The 25,206-nt window shown below is 37.2% G+C and overlaps 1 protein-coding gene across 2 annotated transcripts in view; it reads left to right on the top strand.

Annotated features, from left to right (window-relative positions):
• trappc9 (trafficking protein particle complex subunit 9) overlaps positions 1–25,206 on the top strand; it is a 312,616-nt gene that overhangs the window by 203,268 nt on the left and 84,142 nt on the right. For both annotated transcript variants that reach the window (XM_028461358.1, XM_028461359.1), the window contains one exon: positions 4,606–4,696. In XM_028461358.1, the coding sequence (XP_028317159.1) occupies positions 4,606–4,696 (91 nt within the window). The remainder of the gene's footprint in view (positions 1–4,605; positions 4,697–25,206) is intronic.

Consider the following 25,206-nt stretch of genomic DNA (forward strand, 5'->3'; position numbering starts at 1 on the left):
GAAATACACAGCAAATCCATTGTTTTTACCAGTTGACAGTAATTCAACTTGTATTACTTTAAATGTAGGGCCGTTTTAAATTGTAAGTCACTTAGGCAGTGTTCTTTGATTAAAAATATTTGGCAAGTACTGCTTGCTTCATTTCAAAACTCTAACCTCATGGGATTGTTTTCTCTGGCTAATGGAACCGCCAAGGTTTGCTTGCTTTCTGTAACTTACTTTTGAAGTAACTAATGAGGTGCCAAGACAGTCATCTTATTGGCTACGTACCTCTACAATGGTATCCTCACTTACAAATAGGTCCAAATCTGAATGCCATTATTCTGTTTGTGAAAGAGAGGAACTTGTTGATTTAAGCAGAGCTACTGGTTCTCCTTCAGCAGCATACATAGTGGCCTCCCTTTCAAAGGTTAATGGACACCAGTTAGGTGCTTTGGGAGCAGCTTGTCTAGGCCATTATTCCAAATGTCAGCTGTGTAAATGATCAGGTGTTCTTATCACATTATCAGTAGAATTGCTCTCTGACCACCATATTTGTTTTGATGCACTGTTCAAGGCGTTGATGGCCTTCTGTGCCACTGGAATAATACTATCATTACAAAAATATGCTTCTGGTGTACCTTTGACATTTAAATGAATGCACAGCACAAAAATGGCCCAATTAAGATGCTTGTGTTTGCTTTAATGTTGCTGCTAACATTAACATCTAATGCTTTTTTAATTGGTTTTGCAGATAGCATATGAATGCTTATAAGGGCTTTTCAGTCATTGATATCCTGAGGATATTGATATTGTCATAAATTCTAGAAAACCGTTAACAACAGCTGTTACTGGAGAATGATTTAAAACCAGTGACTTTCATTGCTTGGTCATTTCAGTTAGTCTGTTCCAACTAAAATGTCAAAAATACTTTTCTTTTTAATGTATCTATTTACATTGGTAAGTTTTGAACCATTACAAATTAAAGTATGTAAAAATGACCTGTTTGCTGGCACAAACACTTTAAATGCGTTGGAATAATTGTGTGCACATGATTTGTTCCTTCCAAAGCGGAAACAGTTGATGTGTCTCATCAATAAAATGAAAGAAAAACATATGCAAATATCTACAGCACAATAGCTTATCAGCTTTATCAGATACTCAAAGTAAGGCAGATACTTATTTACTCTGGCTTATTAATGGAATTAATCATAGGTAATATATTTATGATAAACGGTTTTCAGGTTCTCGTAAAAACGCCCCATCCTCCGCCGCCTGCCCCACCCCACAGATACATGCGCACCTTTGCTCTCTCAAGACAGTAGCAACTGATCACTGAAAAATCCTAATACAACAGTGACACTAAGGGTGCTTTCACACATCTAGCCCCATGTGAACAGTATAAGGAAGAGAGACAAGTAAAATGAATGATGGAGTAATACGGAAGGGAGTGTGGAAATGTGTTTTTGTGGTTTGCGAGTTTGTGGCCGTGACGACAATTTGTTTGTATTGGGCTGCTGTAAAGCAGTGAGTCTTGCCACCGGGTCGGAGGCAGGGAAAGTTGCAGGTGCTGGTATCTGGACAGAGACTACGAGAAGGATGTTTTAAGGTGAAAAAGTTACTTAGTTCTGCTTTAAAGTAAGTTTACAAGGATTGTGTTGTGATGTTCTGGATGCTCCATCTAAGTATCTGTAAAACTGCAGCACTTGACGGGTGTTTATTGTCTAGACTGATGTGTGTCTATCAACAGTAGTTCAGGGTCAGAAGAGTTGAGTGCTAATGACAGGGTAGTGTGAGGCAATGGTATGGCCTCCTTGTTGCATCAGAACAGCTTTTACTTTTTAAAATTTTTACATTGTAGACTTTACTTTCATGTACGGTACTGTATATTGTCTTGCATCCAAAATTATCTTACATAAGCACTCTGATACTTAATTTGTGTTGATTTGACTTATTGAAGTAATTTTTTAGGGTCCTCTAATTATTTTTTTTTATTAATTCAATTGAGTTTTACAATATGCAGTTATGCAGTTGTGTTCATATTTATTGAACCCCCACTGCAGTAAAGTGTTTTAGCAAGTCTAACATTTGTTTTTCATCTGGTTTATAATCAGATAAGGACTTAAATTGCAACATTTTTTTCTGTAATATACCAACAATTGTCCTTTCTGTGATTACCTCATTGACAAAATTATTCAACCCCTTATTCACATACATATTTAGTACTTAGTACGGCACCCTTTGTCAATAATAATATCCTTCAGACGTGAAACATAGCTTGACAAGTTTCTTGCAGTAATCTACAGGTATCTTAGCTCATTCTTCATGGGCAAAGGTCTCCAGTTCATTGACATTCTTGGGCTTGCGTCCTGCAACTGCTTTCAAGTCCCACCAGAGATTTTCTATGGGATTTAAGTCGGCGATCGTGATGGCCACTCCAGAATCTTCCAGCCCTTCGTCCACAACCAAGCTCTGGTAGATTTGGAGCTACACTTCAGCTTTGTCACTGACTGCATGACATTTAAACCCAAGATTTCCTGGTAGGCAATTGAATTCATGGTACCTTGGACACGCTGGATGTTCCCTGTACCTGAAGAAGCGAAACAGCCACAGAGCATGACTGACCCCCCACCATGCTTCACAGTAGGCAACGTGTTCTTTTCTTCATAGGCCTCATTTTTTCTCCTCCAAAATATATTGTTGTTCCATAGGCCCAATTTTGTCACGTCACTCCAGAGAACAGTATCCAAAAACCTATGTGGCTTGTCCACGTGGTTTTTGGCATACTGGAGTCGACTCTTCTTGTGCTTTGGAGTCGGCAGGGGGGCGCACCTGGGAGTTCTGGCACAGAGGCCTTCATTTCGCAGTGTGCGCCTTATTGTCTGGGCCGATTATTACCTCTCTTTGACAAGTCCTGTCGCAGTTCCTCAGCTGTCACCTGGGGATTTTTCTCCACCTTTTGCTTCAGGTACCGGACAGCATTTGCCGACGGTGTCCTCTTTCTGCCGCATCCAGGTATCGTTTCCACTGTGCCTTTAGCTTTAAACTTGCAAATTATGCTTCAATCGTGTTGCTTGAAATGTTTAATGTCTTTGCTATCTTTATTACCTCCTCTCTTGTCTTCTTTGACCATTTTCTGGACTTCACCATGTTGCAAAGACACCATTAACTGTCTAAAAGGAGCCGAGTATCGCAGGCCTTTTATATATGCTTAATTGTTGCTTGTTATGGTTCTGTTCACATCTACAGGTGTTTTTAACACCTGATTAAAACCTCTGTTCTAAAGAATGGTCTTTAGGGGGTCAACTCTTGAGGGGGTTGAATAATTTTTTCAGTGAGGAAATCACAAAAAGGACTTTTGATGGTATATAACAAAAAATATTGTTGTAATTTAAGGTGAATTTGTTTATTTTACAAGTCCTTATTTGATCTGATTATAAACAAGATAAAACATACATTTCAAAATTGCTAAAACACTTCACTGCTGTGGGGGCTGAATAATTCTGAACACAATTGTAAGTTAAACTAGTAGTTATTTTGCGATTTAAAATCTGTATTTGTTTTTATTAGATTTTTTTTAAATAACTTATTTTTCAGGGTCTTCTAGTTTATTTATTGTATTAAATTGCACAATATTCTTATGTTTAAGGTACAAATTTATGTATGTAACCCATTGATTAATAATAAATTGGCCAGTTTTCTCATACCTGCTGTTTGAGTAACAATACTTGATCAAGCCTTTTCTAACATTCCACACTACAAAATAAATAATGTGAGTATGGAATGTATGATTTGTGCTGATATTTGATCGATATCGGTACCACCCAATACTCAAGGCATCACGTCTGCATCCTATCAGTAGTGACAAAGTGTTTCTTGTTTCATTCATGTATTAGTAGTAATTTCCCCCTGGCATTATTCCGATTGTGATAATGCCTCTTGTTGAAAAATCCATTTTGCTATACTACTTTAAATGGCAAAGCTGTTTGGAAAGTGTTTTGTTGAGAACTGCAAGATCCTGCAATCCATGTAGATACAGTATTTCTTTGACACAGTCAGCCATTTTAATGTGTGTGTATATATTCTGTTCATATGTGCAATGTCCTTTCTTGCCACATGTCTTCCCTCTTTCTCTCTGTACGGTGTACAGGCCCAAGGGTGTGTGTGTGTGTGTGTGTGTATATATATATATATATATATATATATATATTCCCTTTTTATTTATTTTAATGTATTCATCTACTGGTGAAACTGTGCAAATGTCCCCTTTGTGGAACTAATAAAGGTTATCTTTATCTGTATCTTTAAGCAATGTTGCACTGTTTAACCTTTTCACAGAAATAACATGATCTTTAGTAGCTTTCAGCAGGGAAATGTGCCTAGATGCAAAACTGAAACTTTTTGAGGAACCACGCTAATGAGTTTGCAAAGTAGATTTGGTCTCCACATTCACGAGTCATGGTTTCCAGGACACATTCCTTTTTTGTTGACCTTTTGTTCTCCAACATCATAGCAGTTTTGTGTTTGTATTTCTTGTTTGCTTTAGTGTTGTGCAGATTTTCCCAAACTGATGAAACCTCCAGATGCATCAGTGCATATTCTGCTGTTCTCCTTAACCAAATTCACCCGTCCTTGGAGCGCGATGGCGAGGCCAGTGTGGAAGGGGTCCTCAACCAGCTGGTCCTTGAGCACCTGCAGCTAGCTCCATTACAGTGGGGTAAGTCCCTTGTTGGTTTTAGCCGGACTGTTTGATTGTGATAGCTGCTTACATGACACACTCACACATTTTATATATACAGTATGTATGTATATATATATATATATATATATATATATATATCTCAAAGGTCAATTGCTTTGGCAGAAATTGACCCTGAGAAGCATAAAGATGTTACCTGAGCATCCATGGCTGTTTTAGGCCCGTGTTAAAGATTCTTTAAACTAAGAGATGAGTGATAAGTGATTTGTATTAAAGCAGAAATTTAATGCTGGAAGTATAAAGTGTGGTTAGCGAAACAAAATACAACCTAAACATTGTTTTTTTATTAGTTCTTTAGTGTTTGTTAAATATACCTTTTGGTGCTCAAATGTTACTAAAAGTAATGGAAATATTGTTTTGTTAATGCAGTTGTTGATTTCATTTTTAACAATAGTATTGATGAATGCAGCTGAGTTATTAAACTTGTGTAATGTAGAGCCTATTGAACAGCTCTTTGATTATCCTGTAAATAATGGTGATTTGGTCGGTCGATGTGGTTTTATTTAACACAAACACAAATGTTATGGTAGTTTATGAAACTCCAGTGTTATTCAGTTGTACTACACAACTAGAAATATGTAGTGTTTTATTATTTTGAATTATGTTATTCATTATTATTATTATTATTATTATTATTATTATTATTATTATTATTATTATTATTATTATTATATTATTCAAGATGTTTAATTCATTTTTAAGACATGCAAATAATTCAGTACTTTAAATTAAGTCATATTTTGGCTGAGCTGCTTTTACTTGAAATATTTATTGACATGGCGTATCTGTACTTTCAATCACGTAACAAAGGTGAGTACTTTGCTCTTCTCTGTATATAATAAATATAGTGTTGTAGTTGTTTTTCTGTTTCTGCCAGTTACATTTATTGAGAAGCTCACTGAGACATTTCCTAAACTGTCAAACTTTCAGAGCTGGTCTCGAGCTATGTTTTTTTTTATTAGCATTGATAATGAGCCACAGTATAATTTGAGAGAGATAGCTGCATGGGAAAAGTGTGATTCACTGGGGATGTGCAGAATTTGCCGGCACGCTGTTGGTCACACCATCTGTGATCGTCGTCTAAAAATGCTTTTGATTTGCTGCGGCTGTTTGTTTTCTGGAACTCCTGATTCTCTTTTGTTCACAGCCAGCACATTGATTAGTCAGCTGAGGCTGTCCTGCCTCACAAAACCAAGGCAATCTGTGAAATGAAGTCACTCGACAGATCAAGCAGTGAGATGTTCTAGAATCTAGGAGAGCATCAAATAGGAACACTTCTTCTCTCCACTCACTCATTTTTAGATAGTGTGGCATTTCAAACAATGAAATATCTTCACAATAAAAGCTTTAGAAAGACGCTGTATGAGATTTATGAATTATGATATGAATATTAATATTTTAGGGGTGTCACTCCTTACCAAAGGAAATTGAGCGAGGTAAGTGTTTGTTTTTCTTAATCAAATCTCCCTCAGACTTCATAAACCATCAATCACATTAAAAATGATTACAAAAATGAAATAATGCACAATAAACCTGTTAGAAACATGCATCATAAACAATAAGTGGTATTATGTAATAGGATATATGAATAAGGAAAATAATTGAACTTTCAGAAGATAAACAGAAACAGTGTCTGCAACACAAAGCAATCATACTGACTAAGGGCTCTATTCTCCCGTGTTTGGCGTGTCGGCAGTTTTTGATTTTTGTGTCAGGAATTTAGGACAATACGCTAAAAACGTGTAATTTTATGCACATAAAAACATGCTTAAGCGTTAACGAGAGAATAGGGCCCATACAGAACAAAACCTTGAAGGGTGAATAGAAGTGAACAAAAAAACAACAGAAACATGGAAGATCTAAAGTAACAACAGAAAAAGAAAGAAGAGAAAGAAATCAAAAAAGTCAGCATGAATGACTACGCCGTAGATGATTATAATCAAGTTCAAATTATGATTCTGTACATCTGTTCTGGTACGTCTTGTCCTGTGTTTTGACAGAATGATTTCCCTTCAGGTTTGTTGTGGGAGCCGTGGGCACAGTTCGTGGGGTTCAGTAGTTCTGTTGTGTAGACCGAGGAGGCCTGGATCACATTCTGAGATGGAAGCTAGAATCAACAGGCTGGATTTGCTGGGGTAGTGACCTGTAACGCACTTAAACGGAAATCAAACTGACGCAAAGTCGCTCTGGTGTCACGCTGTAAGTGCTGAGAAGATTTTACAGCTACCCACTAATCTAGAACAAAAACAGTGCAATTTAAGAGAAAAAGACAAAGAAGTTCAAGAGTCGATCATTTCAATTACAACTCAACACCTTTATCACCAACATCATCTTTACATTTCTGCATTGCATTAAATAATCTGACAGATGAATTATGTACCCTGATTAGCTCAAGTGTTAGATTAAGGACCTCTGTGGATAGTGTGGGTGTATTATTATTAAACTAGACTCAAATCATAATTTATGGAAGAGACAAGGTTTTCAACAGGTGAGAAGATGGGGAGAGCTATAGGCCATTGTTTCTTTCTCTGTAAACTCTTAGTTTATTGCCAGGCTAACCACAGGTTTGTTTCCTTTAGTTGGTGAGTTTTATTTCATGTTTGTATCAATGTAAAACCAGAGGAGATACGTTAAGGAGGGCCAGCTAAATGTCTTTGTGGCACCTTTGTGTTCAGTGATCCAGTGGTGGCGTAACGGTCGAGGAAGCGGGCTTGTCAGAATCAGAATCCCTTTATTAATCCCAGGGGGAAATTGCTTATGTTAGAGCCACAGAAAAAAAATAAAATAAAAATTTCACAAATAAAAGAATAAAAATGTTAAAAACGAAAGAAAGAATAAACAATAAATTAGTGTATATTGAAGTAAGACTGTTAAAAATAGGGATCAGATACACACATTACAGTAGTAGAAAATAAAGTAGGATAGATAATAATAATAATAATAATACAAATATAGTACATCTATTTACAAAAATAATACAAATATGATTTAGATATGTACAACAATCAAGCTGTGAGGTTACAGTGATGCATTATACAGTTTGATTTGACAGGCAGGAATGATTTCCTGTGGCGTTCTGTGGAGCACCGTGGTTGGATCAGCCTGGTGCTGAAGGTGCTTCTGTGACTGACCAACACATCATGGAGTGGGTGAGACTCATTGACCAAGATGGATTTCACCTTGTACAGTCTCCTCCTCTCTGTCACCACTGTCAGAGTTCAGTTTAATCCCCACAACGTCACTGGCCTTGTGGATGAGTCTGTTGAGTCTGTTGGTGTTTGCCACCCTCAGTAATCAGAGGGTCACCGGTTTGACTCCAACCTGGACCATCATGGAATGTTGAGCAAGTCTCTTTAACTTAACTGCTATTGTACGTGTTGTACATCGCTTTGGATTAAAGCGAAAGGAAATAGTTGAATTTCCTTTCATCGGATGCTAAAATGTTTAGCTCAGAGGCTAATTAAGGTGGGAACAGTCCTCGACCTGTAAAAAGGTCATTTTCTTTCTGTTTTAATAATTTTGGTTTGTGTAAACACAGTGAGGTCAGTGGGGAGGTTTAGGTTCTACTACTTTAAATTTGCTCTCTGTTTGTTCTAAGATTCTCTGTGACCAATGAAGCCTGAGAGCAAATGTATGAGGTTCTCATTTTCTGTGCTTGTTTTACTATGTTGCAATGACTATCACAAGCCAAGTTTGTCCCACTAATTATTTAGCATTAGAAGTCACCAATCTTAGTGTTGTATCTGCTAAATAAGCGTATCCTGTATGTTAAAAAAAATATGTATCATTCTGTATATAGAAAAGAACAAAAAACACAAGATAGTGCTAATTTATCGTAGCCAATGTGTCAACACATGACGTCACAGACCATGAGGTTCCAAACAGCTGCCACAAACTAGCAGAGCTGATAAAAATATATCAACCTAACATGCTTATATAAATAAAATACATTTACAAAGATGAAAACAAAGGATTTTATTGCTATAATTTAAGTTTGTTTCTGTTTATCAGAGTTTTTTCAACACTTGTTTTTATTTAAATTTCAGTTAGTGAAAGTTTGTTTACTTCTGGTTTTTGTTCTTTTGTTGGTTTTAGTTAACTATAATAAACTTAGTGTCAAGTATATTTTAGTACATTAAATAATGACAATCCAGCAAGTAGAAGCTTTAGATGAAGCCTATGTTTGTTAGATTTATTTTGTTCCCTCATGTACCCATATTTAGCAAAAGCACTCAATCTGTGTGGCAAACTGACCTCTGATGGACGACCACTAATCTGTTATCAGTGTGCATGTGAAGCCCTTCAGTGAGCAGGATGGCGTGGTATAAACACGTATGCAGGATTGCAAAGAGATAAATAATTGACTGAAAGCAGCCCTGCCAAGCTGTTTGTATTCAGGTTGAAGTCACACATGTTGAAAGCAAAGCCCCATGATGAGCAATGTGTGAATGTTAAGTAAAGCAATGTCTCAAGCTTATGTTGCTGATTTCTTTTCACTTGATCTGTGAATAGCACTTATTGCTCGTATTCAATCTGTCTGATGCATCTTTATAGAAGCTGTTTGATTGAGGAATTTCATCACTTATTTTTGATCTCTACTTGTGCCAACGATCAGAACGCTCGAGCACTTGGTGTCCTCGTTGAAGAGTGTTCAAAGATGGCTGACCGAAGTGACATGATTAAGGTTTTGATTTATTACAAGATTACAACTTCATTTTGCAGACACTTTTATCCAAAGCCATATACAACAGATATACATTCCTTTAGCCTCATTCAGAGGGCCAAAGTTAAAAATGTTCTGTTTCCTCCCTCCCTTTCTATTCCACATTTTGTAAAAAGTCAGGTCCAAATGGGCAAGTTGGATTTTTTCCCTCTTTTGACACATAAGGGGGAAAAAATCCAACTTGGAAACTCCTCCTCCTCACAATCCTGGCTCCTCCTACCCTATAAGAAGGTGAGCTCCTCCCTCTCAAACTACTTCACAGGTATGCAGCTGTAGGACAGAACAATGGACTATCGTCTTAAATGGAATATTTCTCTGGTCAGAAAAGGTGAAGAGGAGAAGAAAGCGGCGTAGCGGCTCATGTGAGTGGTTGAAATAGCTGACTCAGCTGATAGTTGAGAGTTTACTTCCCTGCGACGCAGAGCGAGCCGTTACAATCAGTTCCATTTTTAGTAGCCGTTATACTACCTCGTATCGCTTTTATGGGATGATCTGACGTGTTTATGACCCAATGCGACACAGCGGTCGGACAAAACAATGGTTTGTCATCTTGGTTTTTTTGTGGTTTTTTACATTTTGTTTGGATCATTTGGATTTGTTTTTTTTTTCTTTTCTTTTTGATAACTTTTAATTGATTTCATGTTTAAAAAATAATAGAAATTGAGAAAGATAAAGATATTTAGGCTCTTGTGAAAAGATATTGAAATTGTCAGTGAATTTTAATGTGATGCAAAGACGCCTCACCTTAAAACTTGTCAATGTTGCCAAATTGCTTTGGGCACTGAGTGTCGTGATGCTTGTACATGTTATAGAATCAATAAGCTTAAAAAGTGAGTCCTCAGAAATCTACTACTATGAACCTCTTTATGCTAAAATTCCTAATTTAGTTTTATGGAGCAAATAAAGTCCATTTTGCATAATTATTTGAGGCTAAATGTTGGTGTTTCGATACGCCAACCTGCAGAACTTATAATTCTGATGAAAAAATATTCAACCCACATTAAAAATATTTACTAGCTAATAATTATATCCCACAGCAACTTGGCCAAATGAAACTAAAATTACAACACTTTTCATGATATACTAACAAACCTTTAGCATTCCTAATGTCCTCCACATCGACTTCTTATAACAGTCTGCAGATATCTTGGCTAATTTCTGATAGGGGAAAAGGCCTCAAGTTCCACTGATGTTCTTGAGCTTGTTTACTTCAACGGGCTTGTTCATGTTCTAGCAGAGATTTTCTTTGGGATTTAAACTGACTGACCAACAGACATGCTTCAGGGTAGGCCAAGGGTTTGTTTTTTTGAATGCCTTATTCTTCATCCTCCAGGCATACTGTTGATATATCCATCGGCCCATAGAGTAACAATTTAGTCTTGTTGCTCAGAAAACAATTTCCCAAAATCTTTAAAGTTTTTCCACTTGGTAAACTTTGGCCAACTCTTGTGTCTTTATAAACCTCCCATTTCAAATACCAGACGGCATTCACTGACTGCATCCTTTCTGCCACGCCCACTTTACCTTTAAACTTGCAAATTATCCTTCCAAATGTGTCACATGAATTGTTTGTCATTAATATCTTGTTATATCTATTTTCCAGCTTTTAAAGAGAAATGCCCTTCCTATTCTTCACTTTTTTGAGTTTTTCACTTTACCATGTTGCACAGAGACAACGAACTGTGTGGAAGGAGCTGAGTATCTTTATCTTTTAAAATCTGCTTTATTGTTTCTGGCTGTGGTTCAGTTCACTTGTACAGGTGTTTTCAACACCTGATTGGCAAACCTCTTTCCTTAAGATGGATAATCTTGAAGGGGATGAATATTTTTTTCAAAGAGGTACAAAAAGGATGTTTACTTTTTTTTTAAAGTATTGTTGTGATTTTAGTTTCATTTATCTAAAATACAAGTAAATCCTTGTAAGATTGAATTAGATACATAAGAAATGTACAATTTTCTAAAACCCTTTAATGCACTGGAGGTTGGATAGGGAACACTACCACCTCTACTCTTTTAGAGAGCGCCCTAAGAACCAAGAGCATTTAGGAAATTGGCATATTGCATATTAGTGATAATGTGTGTTATTTTTATTAATCTTTGTACCGGTACTCTAAGTGTGTGCATTTTCTTAACTGAGCTGCATGTTGGGCTTTGGAACCTTGACGATTTTTGCTTACTTCATAAAATGAATATAAGTAAATAGAAAACTTAAACAGATAAGGAATTTAAATATTTAATTGCATTGTTTGTTTACAAAAGCATTTCTATTGAATGGAGGAACTGGCACAGCCCATTAGTGAATGATTTTTATCTCTATACAGAATCAGCCCCTTGGTCAACACCAACGCTGACAATAACAAAATACACTGCGTAATTACACATGAATAATGTGAGTATTGTTTCTTTTCTGTAATTAGTCATGCTTGGTTTTGCAGCAGCTCACAGGATTCAGTTTTAGGTTTGTAAGAAAAAAATAAAGCAGATTAGTGTTGTGTGTATGGAATACCCAATGAGAAAAACAAAAATATAAATTCAATAGGAAAAAACAATTGGATGATATTTTAAAGGGTTGTCCAGAAGCTTCCTCAGCTCTTTCCACTCTTAAGTGTTTGAAATACATTCAAGTCAACAGAACATTTAGATTTTCAGCACCCAAATGTATGGTCAAACTCTCAGCTTGGTCTTCTTCAGTTCTTGCTTGTTCAGTTTTTTCTTTCTTTTTTGATTCAGGAAGTTTCTGAGAGCAACTCTGAGCAATGAGGGGACAGAAACTTTAATCTTACTGAGGAGGTGTGGTTGACCCCGTTACTGGGTATGATGCAGTCTCCTAAGAGCTGTGATTGGTTGTTAGAGAAAGGGAAAAAAAGTGCACCATGTAATGAATGTACAGTAAAATCAACTGATCATACTTGGACTGCATTAAGAAATATGTAATAATGAAATTAATGGAATTAAGGAAAATTTAATTAATTTGTACACAGCTTAAACATGTTTGAACCTCTTTCACATGCCAATTATAATATTGATTTGCTTATTGTTGTTTACTGTCCATGTTGGTAATTTTACAGCTTTATTTATTTGATATTAACTAATTCAGTGTCATTGACATATGTCATTTCAAATCCAAACGCTCAGTGCCATTGACGTAATTTTACGTCATTTACATTTCATCACGGAGATTACTAAAAGACACCCTGGCGGAGGTCCCTCATTAATATCTAATCTGTAGTGTGATGTAGTGACCAACTGGTAATCTGAAGGTGTCATCACTGCACCTTTAGATGATAGATTAGCCACTGATGCTACCATTAGCTAAGGAGGGTGAAGCAGAAATGAGGGAGATTATGGCGCTATAAAGTGATATTGTGAAGTATCCAGCAGCTCACAGCACCACATACTAACACAGAACATATGTGGACCTGAGTGGATTATTGACAATGTTGCGATCGTGAGATTAAACCATCAACTAATTGGGCTAAACGGGTCATCTCTGCGTGTCGGGAGGAGGAAGAAGTTGCGTGTGTCGAGAATGACGGGGGGAGAGACTTGGAGGACAGCCAAAATACAGTAAGAAATCTATTCAACCCTGACATCGGTAGCAAAATAATAATAATTTTGCCATCAAAAGCCCGGTCTCAATGTTTCTGTAGTTTTATAGTAGGAAACTAATATTGAGGTGTACCTAAAGCAAAAAATAAATAAAAAATTATTCAGTCACTAATAGATTTTTTCAGAAAAAGCCATTTTTCTCAGCTTTTTGTCACAAACTGGTGATTTGTGTGAAACTTGCCTCTATTCAACTGCGGATTACAGAAGAACGAAACAAGCTAGAAACAAAATTATTTTTATGATGAAATTAGAGAGTCTAATCTTTCATAATCTGGTGTCAGAATTCAGATTGTCGTAGTACAAAATATTCAGTCAAAATGCTCAAAGATGGCTGGAACTGAGGGGTTAGAAATTCTGAAAATGGCTGGTACTGAATGAGTTACAGTATATGAATAAGAACAAAATGCAATGCCAGCCAAACTGTTTTTTTTTTAATTAAAATTTCACCATGTTAATTTGATGCACCCTACTAGCCATGGAAGCCTGTTTTCTGACATTGTACACCATGTATTAATAAATGTTATATCATGGCGGTGTCAGCGGAGACACCTTCAACATCTACTGAAGGGAACCCACCACAAAGCTCTCTAAGTTTTTATCCTAACAAGGGAAAATTCTGAGAACAATTGAGGAATTCTAAGAGTGATGTCACTAAGAGCTACTTTTAGTCTGAGGATGTTTTGTGAATATGGGCACTGGTTTTTAAAAAGTGAAATTGTTCAAAATGACTTAAAACTGCTTTCTGGAGTTTCTGAGAAACGTCTTGATGTCCTGCCCTAAACAGTCTCACTTCCTCCCACTGCCTCTGCCAATCCACCAGAAGCCACGCCTCTACTTTTCTGCACGCGCAGCGCCTAGCTTAAGGTCACATTGATATAGGTCTATGGGTCAGGTAAGAGCCAAAATCATATTTACCTGTTTGCTGTTTTGACGCGCGGCCTTGTTTCCGTGCACAGTTCTGCATTCACTTTGATTGACAGTCTCAAAAACAGGAAGTCAAAGCCTATTGGCTTGGCGCACTCAGTGATAGTTTCCATTTGTATAGGGGTCTATAGGATGAAGGAGTTACTTATATACATTAATATATATTAGGGGTGTGTATTGCCTGGCATCTGGCGATACGATTCGTATCCTGATACATAGGTCACGATACGATACGACATATCCCGATAAAGTATAAGGCGATTATTGAGATTTTTCTTATTATAAATGACTTTAGAAACAACTAATCTGTAAATTTGTACACCTTCATAAGTACATTATGTATTTTACACTCAAAACATTGGCTTTAACATGCCATGTGCCAACAACTTCAAACAAAAAAATAACATACAATCTGCCTGTGGCTTTTAAACCAACTTTGACTTTAGTGCAACATGACTGAAGCACAACTTAACTGAGGTATATGCCTAGAACAACAAATAAATGCAGAACGTTAGTACTTTATTTTTAGATTTTATTGAAAAAAGCACACTTCTTTGTGCAGTTACAATGTCTCCTGCAGAGGAAAAGATTTTCTTGGTTAAATAAATGTTAAAAAAAAAAAAAAAACAAATCGGTGGATGCATTTAGAATCGATCCAAGAATTGTGTAACGTAATATCGCGATAAATTGCCAAATCGATTTTTTTCAACTCCCCTAATGTATATGAATGTCCGCCGGCAGTAGACCATCGTAAAATTCATTTCAAAAGAATCATACATAAACAACATAGATTTCTCAGTAACTCAGGATATCAGCTTTAAGTCAAGTGACCAGGTGCCTTCAAAGCATGTGGTGAGTCCCTGTCATTATGTATAGTGATTTAGTGATATAGTGCTGTCCATTGAGGTTAGACAGATTTTGGTTTAATATGAGCAGATAAATTATGTATTTGTCAGCAGTTGCATGCACCAATTTCATTGTGGCGATCTCAGTATTTACTTAGTCATCTCTGAATTGATGACATTGACATTAGATTAACCTCCTCAGTTTCTCGTCATATTTTCTAGGGGTGTTTCTCTTAAAGTAGCACACCTTTATTGGTAAAAGATAAAAACTCTGTTATTGTGCAAACATTTATGAATAAAACGTTTTGGGTTGTTAGTCATGCCATCAGTGTGTGTTAAAGACCAAATTACAGCATGATTTATTGAAGTACAAAAAGGAAATATCATAATAAATCTTTTACCAGAGCCAACCCCGTTGACAATTTGGGTTTTAGATAAAGATTAGATGTGAGTTATTATTCCAATAGGATCCTGCAGAGTTTCAGTGTCATATTCATTTATTTTGTTATTTCAGCAACCTGTCCTTCTGTCACAGAGCTGGGAAAACATGCTTAAAGAACTTAAGCCACCCTAAAAATGTTAATACGACCTGTATTAGTTATTAGTCATGTATATAACATAAAATGTGTTTAATGTGATATATAAATAAAAAATTAAATAAGAAATATAATAAGAAATAACTAAATTTATGTAAATCTGACCATAATAATAATAATAATAATAATTATTATTATTACTAGTACAGTGCCCGTCGGAAGTATGCATTCATGTGGGACTATAAGGGGTATATTTGCGGGTCCAATTTTCCTGGTTTAATTCTATGGGACATGTGCATGACTTCATCACCTTTATATTTTTTTGTTTGGTGTATTTTCCTGTAACATATGTTTTTTGGAGTCATGTGTATTTATGTATCTTTCTGTTGTGTTTTTGTGCAAAACTATCTTCTTCTCTCTCACTCGTGTTTACAGTCCGTGTCTGCTTTGCTGTGTGCGCAGCGATTGGCTCTGGCTGCACATGTGACTCTTGCTCGTGTGAGGAGCTGTGTAGTGAAATAGATATAGATGGTGCGCTAGCGCCCCCTCACACCCTGAGGTCAAAAGCTGAATAGGTTTCATTTCGGGGCCGTCCAGAAGTGAAATAAAATTAAAATAAACATTTTGAAATGACCAAATTACTCCAAAATAACAGATACACACACTTGGGGTATTTGGAACCCGTTGACCAAGTTTCAGGTCGAACTCGCACCGCGTCGGGGAGATATTTGCTCCACACACACGCACGCACACACACACACACAGACCTCCCTTGAATTATAGTATAGATAGATTATTATTATACCCTTTCTGGTTTGTTTTTGGTTTTTTTCACACCATCAACTTAGTGTATAGTCTAAATACTCGGATATAAATTCATCACACTTATTCAGATCTTGTGAATCTGTAAGCGACACACTATCATCAAGTTATTGTTCAGAGATTGTTTATTCTGAAACAGTTACATTCATGAAGATGAGAGCTTGATCTGTGTGTGTGTGGGTGTGTGGGTGTAGATGCTGCGTGCTGTGAGTATGTTTGTGCAACTGAGTGTGCTTGATTTTGTCTTCTGGAACGCACGGTTGGGCGGTGCTTGTGTTTCCGTGGTCAGAGGTGGAGTAGCATTGTGTGAAGGTTGTACGTGTGTATGAATAGTAGGTTAGAGTTGTGTGTGGGTTTTGGGTAGTATGTATGCGCACACTTTTTTTTTGTGTAATCTGATGAATAATCATTTATATGCGTTTGGAGGTGCGCCTGTTAAGTGCGTGTTGCGTGGGTGGTGCCGTCTGTGCGCATTATGAGCTTTTAGCAGTCTGTAACTGACAGGATTAGGTGTTGGTTTGTTTTCAGTGTTGTGGCCAGTACTTGCTCAGAAGTTTAAGTTCTCATCAGTTCGTCGGCCTTTTCATTTAAACTGATGAAAGAAAGTCACAGAGGTGACATCAGAGAGACTGCTGTTGGCTTCCAGGTCTGTACGAGGCTACGCCCCCATGTGAGTGCACCGTTGAGAAAGCGCATTCAGCGTCATATGACATCATTTTGTACCCAGAATTGCAGTATGAAATACATCACACTGTCTGTTCAAGGCAATAGGGAGATACATGAGTGGACTCACTCTTTTCTTTTTTAACACTTCATCACCCATTAGTATTACAATATTTATTTATTTTTTACAAATCCTGCCCTATGCTCCTTTAACTCTAATGAACATTATACATTTATGTGATACACTGTAGTAAGACACAAATGTGATCACCCAGCAACACCTGCACTCATACAAACACGTCCTGGTGTCTCTAAAGGCACGCTATTCCCACTAGTGTGGGCGAGTGTGAGAGAGTGAAGTAATAGCTCCAGGTCTGTGACACTCTGGTTCTGATGCTCTGAACAAGAAAAAGTAAGTCAGCACAATATGTAATTGCAAAGAAGAGTTTGTCTTGATTGGACTTCTGCATTAGGCACCCCTAACTTTAACCTTAACCCTTACCTTACTGGATCTTAAAGAAAGCTCTGTGATATATTGTTTTTCCCAATGTAACAAATTCTCTTACCCAGCTTCCATGATAGATTTTTTTTTTTTTTTACCTTGAATGAAGATGTGTAACTACGTTTTCAATTTAAAAAGGTTGTTGCAGTTCATCGAGCAATTATGTAATGATCTAAAACTTAATATGATTAAACCCAATTCTCTATAACAGGGTTTCTCTGTTTAAGAGCAAACAAACAGTTAAATGCAGAAGCACCAAATCCCCATCATACATGTACTTGGATCAGAGTGTGTATGTGTGTTTGATTGTACCATGCTTTACATACAAAGAGCTGTTTTCATCCCAATGCTTGTCTGTGGCTTGGACTTGTGTTTGAGAACCTCTACACATAACGAATACATTCACAAACGTACTGCTGCACAAATTGTAGCAGAGCGTGTCGGTTAGCACTGTATGCATGCGTCACTATTTAAATTGATAGTGTCTCATTCTGTAAAATAAGTCAGCAGCTGTGTAAGGGAGTGAAAACAGTTTCACTTTCATTGTCTCTGCTCATTTCCCTCCATACAATCTTCCACAGCTGATCCCACCACCTCCAGCTGACATAACAAAAGATCAAATGGGAATCTTCTTCTTCTTCTTCTGCTTCTTCTTCAGGTTTCACCTTCGCCATGGGTTGGATGATGCAGTTCTCTATTCATCTGTTTCCTTGGCTGATCCCACTGCCTGTTGGTAGCTCATTCCAGTCCATTCCTTGATATAGTCACTCCATGACATTCTTGGCCTTCTTCTCGTTCTCATCCCCTCTATCTTTCATTCAAGCTTTAATTTGCATGATCAATCACGAAGTTTGGTCCATTTCAATTCAGATTGCAAGCTTAAAATGTGTGGGCACTAGTGCCTGCTTTTAAAATAACAGAAGGAAGATGATTCGTTTTTCTGTTTTGTAGATGTTGTTCAGTCTTATATCCTCTTGATGATGTCTGTCAGCTGTTTTTTGGTATTTACCCATCTCAGTACTTTGTCACTCTGTCAGCCCATGCTATTCTCATCATGCTCCTGTGTGTCCACATTGCGAACGTAGCGATTCTCTTGCTCATTGGTGATGTTATTGTCCAGAACCATACAACAACGTGGAGGACCCTATGTAGCATTTCAAGATTTGTTTTTTTTTGTTTCCAATGAAATGTCTCTGTTATGGTGTTTCTCATTTTGTTTAACCTTGACCTTGCTATGCTGATTATACGCTTGAATTCTGCATCACTCTTCACATCTTTAGTGATCATCTGTCCTAAATAGACAAATGTTTTCACTTTTTTGATGTCTGTGTTCTCTATTTTAATGTTACATGGTCTGATAGTCATCATTATTGTCTTAATGGGGATCAGCAGATTAGATTAGTTTGGATTGGCACCGTATGCAAATATAAAGATTTGGTTGAAGTTAAAGTTGGTTTAAAGTCAATTTAATCTAAAAAAAAATACCTCATACATACATAAAAATCAGAACAAACCTTCGTAGACAGTGAATGTAGTAAATTCTAAGGTTTTACATTTACTTAAAATGTAGATTCTCCTGTGTTCTAGTTTTAGTTCTCATTTCGTTTTGACTTTTTTACTTTTGAATTCAGTTAGTTTAATTAGCTTGTAGAGCAGATTTGCTAATTTTATAAATTTTTTATTTTGTGAAAATGTTTAGTTGAAGTTGGTTTTTATTAGTTTTTGTTTCAGTTTAGTTTTTTGTTTATCTTGGTATACGTGAACATATAGAAAAGTGATGTAATAATAAAACATGTATAGCTGTCGTAAAAAGATTGGACTACACGTAGTGTTGACCTTTGACAGCATTTGCAGACGAGGTAAAAAAAAAAAACAAAAGAACATGTAGAATAGAAAATTTTTACAACATTTTTAATAAAATATTTCAAAAGTCTGATGAACAGCTACCCACACATCAAATACAGCAGTCCACAGGATAGCAGCCTTAAGTATAAAGTGTGCTGCTTTAGAGGTTAGTGTAAAAATCACCTGCTTCTACTACAAGACACTTACTTTTATTGCTGACTCATTCATCCATCTATTTATCCATTTTCCAACTTGCATGCTCCTTTTCAGGGTGGCGGGGGTCTGCTGATGTCTATCGGGCGCTAGGTGGGGCTACACCCTGGACAGTGCTGATAATAATAAATCAACCTAACAAACTTGTGCTTAAAATATATTTACAAAGATGAAAACGAAAGACATTAGGGTTGAAATTTAAGTTTGTTTCAGTTAGTTTTGTAAACACACAATACAGCAATGATTGGAAACTGGCGACCCCCAAAGCAAATCCCCAAAAATTGTAATTCAAGAAGTTGGAAGGAATATGAAGCCCCACATAATACACAAAATAACTCCCAAAACACACAAATGGTACAGAAAAAATTTCAAAATACACAAAATAACATAAACATAAAATGACTACAAAGACAGACACAACAACCACTTAAACAACACACAAAACAACACGTTACAGAATAACTCCAGACACACAAACTGTTAAGAGAACTACACAAAATGACAGGAAAATGCAGAAAACAACAAAAATAAAGAAAGTGACTCCAATAACAAAAGAATGAACAACTAAAATACACAAAATTAAAACAAGAACACAAAAAATAAAAAAAAAACAAGCATATAGACCCCTGAAACATACAAAATGCCCCCCCCGTATTAATGCTCTGATTGGCCATTATTCTAATGCTGACATGATTGTTGATAATGTGGCCCTCTGATCAGATACAGTTAGATACAATCACATTATTGTGGCCCTCGCTGTGATTGAGTTGCTCATCCCTGCAATACAGTTTCTATTAGTAGTTTTTTTAAACTCTTGTTTTTATTTGTATATCAGTCAAGAGAAATGTTTTTTTTTACTTGTAGTTTTTGTTTTTTCATTGGTTTTCATTGTCTATAATAACCCTGGTTCTGTGACGACCCCAGTGTTGAAGATACAATGTTGTGGTGCATTTTGTTCAATAATTCAAGGACTTACTGTGCCTCCAACTCAAAGCGCAACAAGCAGTCCTTGCTGCGGGGAGCTCAGCAGTGTACGGCGTCAGTGGATCACTGTGATACTGCAGGGCCACGGAGCTTGTAGCCTTTAGTTCAGGAAGAGAATCTGAAATAGAATTGCTAAGATGCCGGGAGCCAGTGCAGAGACTTTATGAGCAGGGTCATGTCGAAACTCACTCACCCTAATGTGATCACATTCATGAAATGAATAAATATATATTTGAATCATCAGTCGGTTCCTCTTGAGGGCAAAAAGACATTTTCTCACCACAAGTAATATGTTGTAGGGCTGGGCGATAAAGACCAAAACTCGTATCTCGATATTTTTTCTCAAAATGACGATATACGTTATCAATCTCCATATTTTTAACTCAATACATTTTTACTAGAAAGATAATTCTGGGTTAAATTTGCTGATGCCACAGATTTATTAACAAACAACTTCTGCATTTTTCTCCTGTAAAGGACAGCACGTGTGAGTGAGTTTTGTGGTGTGTTTAGGAGAAGGTCTGGTTAGGACACACTCAGAAAACTGAGCTTTACATGTTCTGATACGTAGTGACCGCAGCAACTCCTAAAACAATTATTTTAATACGGAATAAGCTATAAAAAATATATCTCAGAATTATGGAAATAGGACACTGACTGTACTCTATTCATAATATTTAATACTATGATGTAATTGTATACATAAAATATTGTGAATCAAATGTATCAATATGGGCGATATTATCATTTTCTATATCGCCAAAAGAGAGAACTCGATATATCTGGCTTAATGTAATGTACCAAAACAGATGTTGTATTTCTTTATAGCTTAGCATTGTAAAGATAATCCTCGTAATATGCCAAATTCCTGCAAAATAAAGTGGTGCACCTTGTGTTAGGAGTCGTTAGAGTGCTACTGATTCCACAGTCGTCTGATCAGAGCAATCGTCTGATGTAACGACAGGCTGCTAACAGAAAGCACGAGGTTCAAACCAAACAAACAGAACAGATCAAACACAGTCTGGGTTGGTGATCAATGTGGTTCTAGAGCATTGAATAAATGTTTTGAATATGAGGGAGAATAGAGTAAGATGTATTGTGTTGAAAGTTAGAAAATGACGAAAGCACATGAAGAGAGACAATTACTGATTATGATAAGCTTCGTCAATAAAAACACCTACTGTGGACGAGCATGGTTTTCAACTGTCGTCTGCTGTAACTAAGCAGTGAGATGGAAAAACACCCAGCCTGAAAGTGGACTTTGTACCCAATAACCCCCCCGCCCCCCGACCCTTTCTCCAGCCTCTGTCTGCCACCACGTACCCAACTCAGTGGAATACAAATTCACCCATGAATGGAAAGGCAAATGTTTAGCCTGGGAGAGAGATGGAAAGAGTGGGGTGGGGGCCTCGCCGTAAAAGGCAGAGTGATAATTTAATAAGGCAGCACTTCTAAAGCGACTCACACATCTTTTCCACACACACAGATGGACATTCAGTTCTGTCACGGGTAGTGGTTTTCTTAAACACACATGCACCAAAGTGGCCTTGTCGATTAATACGCCTTTAAGCTTTTGTCAGGTGCTCGGTTGCCATGCGTATTGCAGAATTTGACAAATTGTCCTGCCAAATGGCCCACACTCAGCCAACGATCAAGTCGGTCGTAGTGGTGATGATGACGATCAGAGCCTTTATCCCCTTAGAGAATGAATGATAAAGTATCTGCATGTGTGGCTAGAATGCAAAAAACTGTTCCTACTGGACCTGGAGCTGATATTATATGAGCACACCTGTTTAGGTTTAGGCTGTTGAGCAGTAACCTGCACAGCTCTGATACAGCAGGAGAGTTTTTTGTTCTGCCGTCAAGCTCCCAGCAACAATTACACATTATTGAGGTACCTGTAGTGAATTTTCATTGTAAGCTCTCAAATCATATGTAATACTGAAGGGTTACTCTGTTTTTTTTTTTTTTCTTAAAGGTCCTTTTAGACCTGCCTATCCGTGAGACACAGTGGCCACCATTATGCTCACTTTAGATGCTGGTAGTGACATTGGGCCATTGTTTTTGTTGCTATGTGTGGCTCAGATAATTCAGTGTTAATTTTGTCCACAATAACCTAAATTGAAACTTTTCAGCAATGACCCTTTATTCCGCAAATAATTTGTGTCAAAAACGTAAATTTAAGAAATGTAAATGAAATCTCTGTTCATTATCAACTGATGAATAAAAACATGGCGAAAAAAGATGACACTGGCCGGCCGGACAAGCTGGTGTACGACTATCCTCAATGTCTTGAATATTTTTCATTTCAAACAAATAAATATCCTCACTCATATTTAATCTCTGTTTAGCCATTTCAGCTCCAGCTTCTGTGACTCTTGCCGGTCTTAATGTTGTAAAGAATAAATGAAATCACACATTCTAAACCTCTCCGTAATCCTAAGAATCTCAGCCAAAACTGTAACCAAGCCACATTCAGAACAAAAGACCACAGCACACACACACACCAGCCCACTATGTTCAAAGAGGGAAACGTCGACAGCTCGGCAAACTCTGCCTTTTTCCATTGTTGTGAGTCACAATAATAAACACAGAGCTCTATAACAAGAGCCTACCTGAAACTACAGGCGGTGCTGAAACTACTAATATACTCTATCGGTCAAAAGTTTTAGAACACCACACTTTTTCCAGTTTTTTACTGAAAATGATTCAGTTTATTGTGTCATTGCACTCTGAAATGAAAGCATAGAACTAATAAGCACTTTAAGTGTTGGAATACCACAGTGTGTTCCAACACTGCTTTTATGCAGACAAAGGAGGTTGGAAGTAACCAAGAAAAATTGGAACACCTGTAGGATTGAGTAGCACCACTTTCAAGGCTGATTCAACCTTCATTGTTGCAGAACAGCTTTAAATTGTTAACCCACTTTGTGTTCCCTGAAAAAGGCCTATTTGTACCATTTCAAGCCATTCATTTGACTTGCACGATTTGAATTTGAATAAATAACTGGAAAAATTTGGGTGTTCTAAAACTTTTGATCGGTGGTTGTACATGTCTGATATGTTACGTATCAAAGCATTGCCACAAAATCAGAAAATACACAGCGGAAAAAGTAATCAATGATAACAGATTGTGTCCTATCAGAAGTTGCTCCAATGGGCATACAACTCCATATTTTGATAAATCCAAATCGTGTTGTCAGATAGAAACTGCCATTATTCACATCTCGGCATTTCTCAGTTGAGAAATCCGTCCGATGAGCGCATCGCGCAGTCCCTCCTTTAACCAGCTCTGATTGACCAGGCTTGGATTGTATTTTAACATATATAAAACCCTGCAAACAAGCACAACAAATGTGTGTTGTTGTTTTTAATAAATATGTACATATTTTGTTTATTGAAATTGCATGAAACACATTTTATGTTGTATGCAAAATCAGTACAGATACCATTTAAGGCCACTTATTGCAGCCAAAGTAGAGGCAGAGCTCATATATTGTGGACTAATCAGCCCCAGAGGCTGTGCTGAGTCAGAGAGGCTGAGAGATGGAGACAAAGATAATTATACTTGTTAATGATGAGATGCTAAACTCAGGAAATGTCTTAATAATTTGATGCCAGTTGTTTCAACGCATTGGGCTTAACAGTTTGAACATGTTCTATTCAGATGAAATACCATTTCATAAGAAATATGAATACAACAGTTTAACAGTAAATTTGAAATGCCAATTGCAGCTGAACTTAGAACAGAACGCCCATGTTGGCTTTAATATGAAAATGACAATCAGTAGAACAGGCTCATTCCATTATAGCCCTTTATTGTCTCTAGAACCATGTGACTTTAGAGTTTAGAGTGTGTTTATGAGCACAGAACAATTTTTCCTGTCAGTGCATCCTTTTGTGTGAGCTATCGCGATAAATCAAAACTCCTCCAGCCTGCCACAGATAGCACACTGCACTCTCACCCATTTCTTTAGACTTGTGGGAAGGAGCAGGGAGGAAAAGTAGGTAAAAAGAAGGGGAAAACATCAGAAAATGTGATTTAGTGGCTCAAACCTGGATGGGAAGATTGATGATAAACAGTGGGTACAGGAAGTATTCAGACCCTTTTAGATAGTTCACACTTTAGTATATTGTAGCCATTTGCTAGAATCAGTGACGTTATTCTTTTTTCCTGAGTAATGTTCACAGCTCCGCAGTTTGACAGAACGAAACAGATAGGTGGACCTTTGTTATTTTAGCTTGTTGAAATGTAACCTGTGGCCAAGTCTGAGGTCTAAAGCACTCTGGAAAAGGTTTTCATTCAGAATTTTGAGGTACTTGGTGGCATTCATCTTTCCTTCTATTGCAACTCGTCATCCTGTCCCTGCAGCTGAAAAACACCCCCTTGGCATGATGCTGCCACCACCATGCTTTACTGTTGGGATTGTATTGGGCAGATGATGAGCAGTGCCGGGTTTTATCCTCACATACTACTTACAATTGAAGTCAGAAAGTTAAATCTTGGTCTCATCTGACCAGAGAATCTTATTCATCTTAGCCTGGGAGTCCTTCACATGGTTTTTAGCAAACTCTATAAAACTTTAATGTGTCTTGCACTGAGGAGAGGCTTCCGTTGGGCCACCCTGCCATAAAACTCTGATTGGTGAAGAGCTGCAGTGATGGTTGACTTACTACAATGTTCACCCATCTCCCCACTGCATCTCTGGACCTCAGCCACAGTGATCTTTGGGTTCTTCTTTACTTCTCTCATCAAGGCTCTTCTCCCCCGATTGCTCAGTTTGGCCGGACGCCAACTCGAG

This window comes from Gouania willdenowi, chromosome 11 (genome assembly GCF_900634775.1).
Source record: "Gouania willdenowi chromosome 11, fGouWil2.1, whole genome shotgun sequence".
NCBI lineage: Eukaryota > Metazoa > Chordata > Actinopteri > Blenniiformes > Gobiesocidae > Gouania > Gouania willdenowi.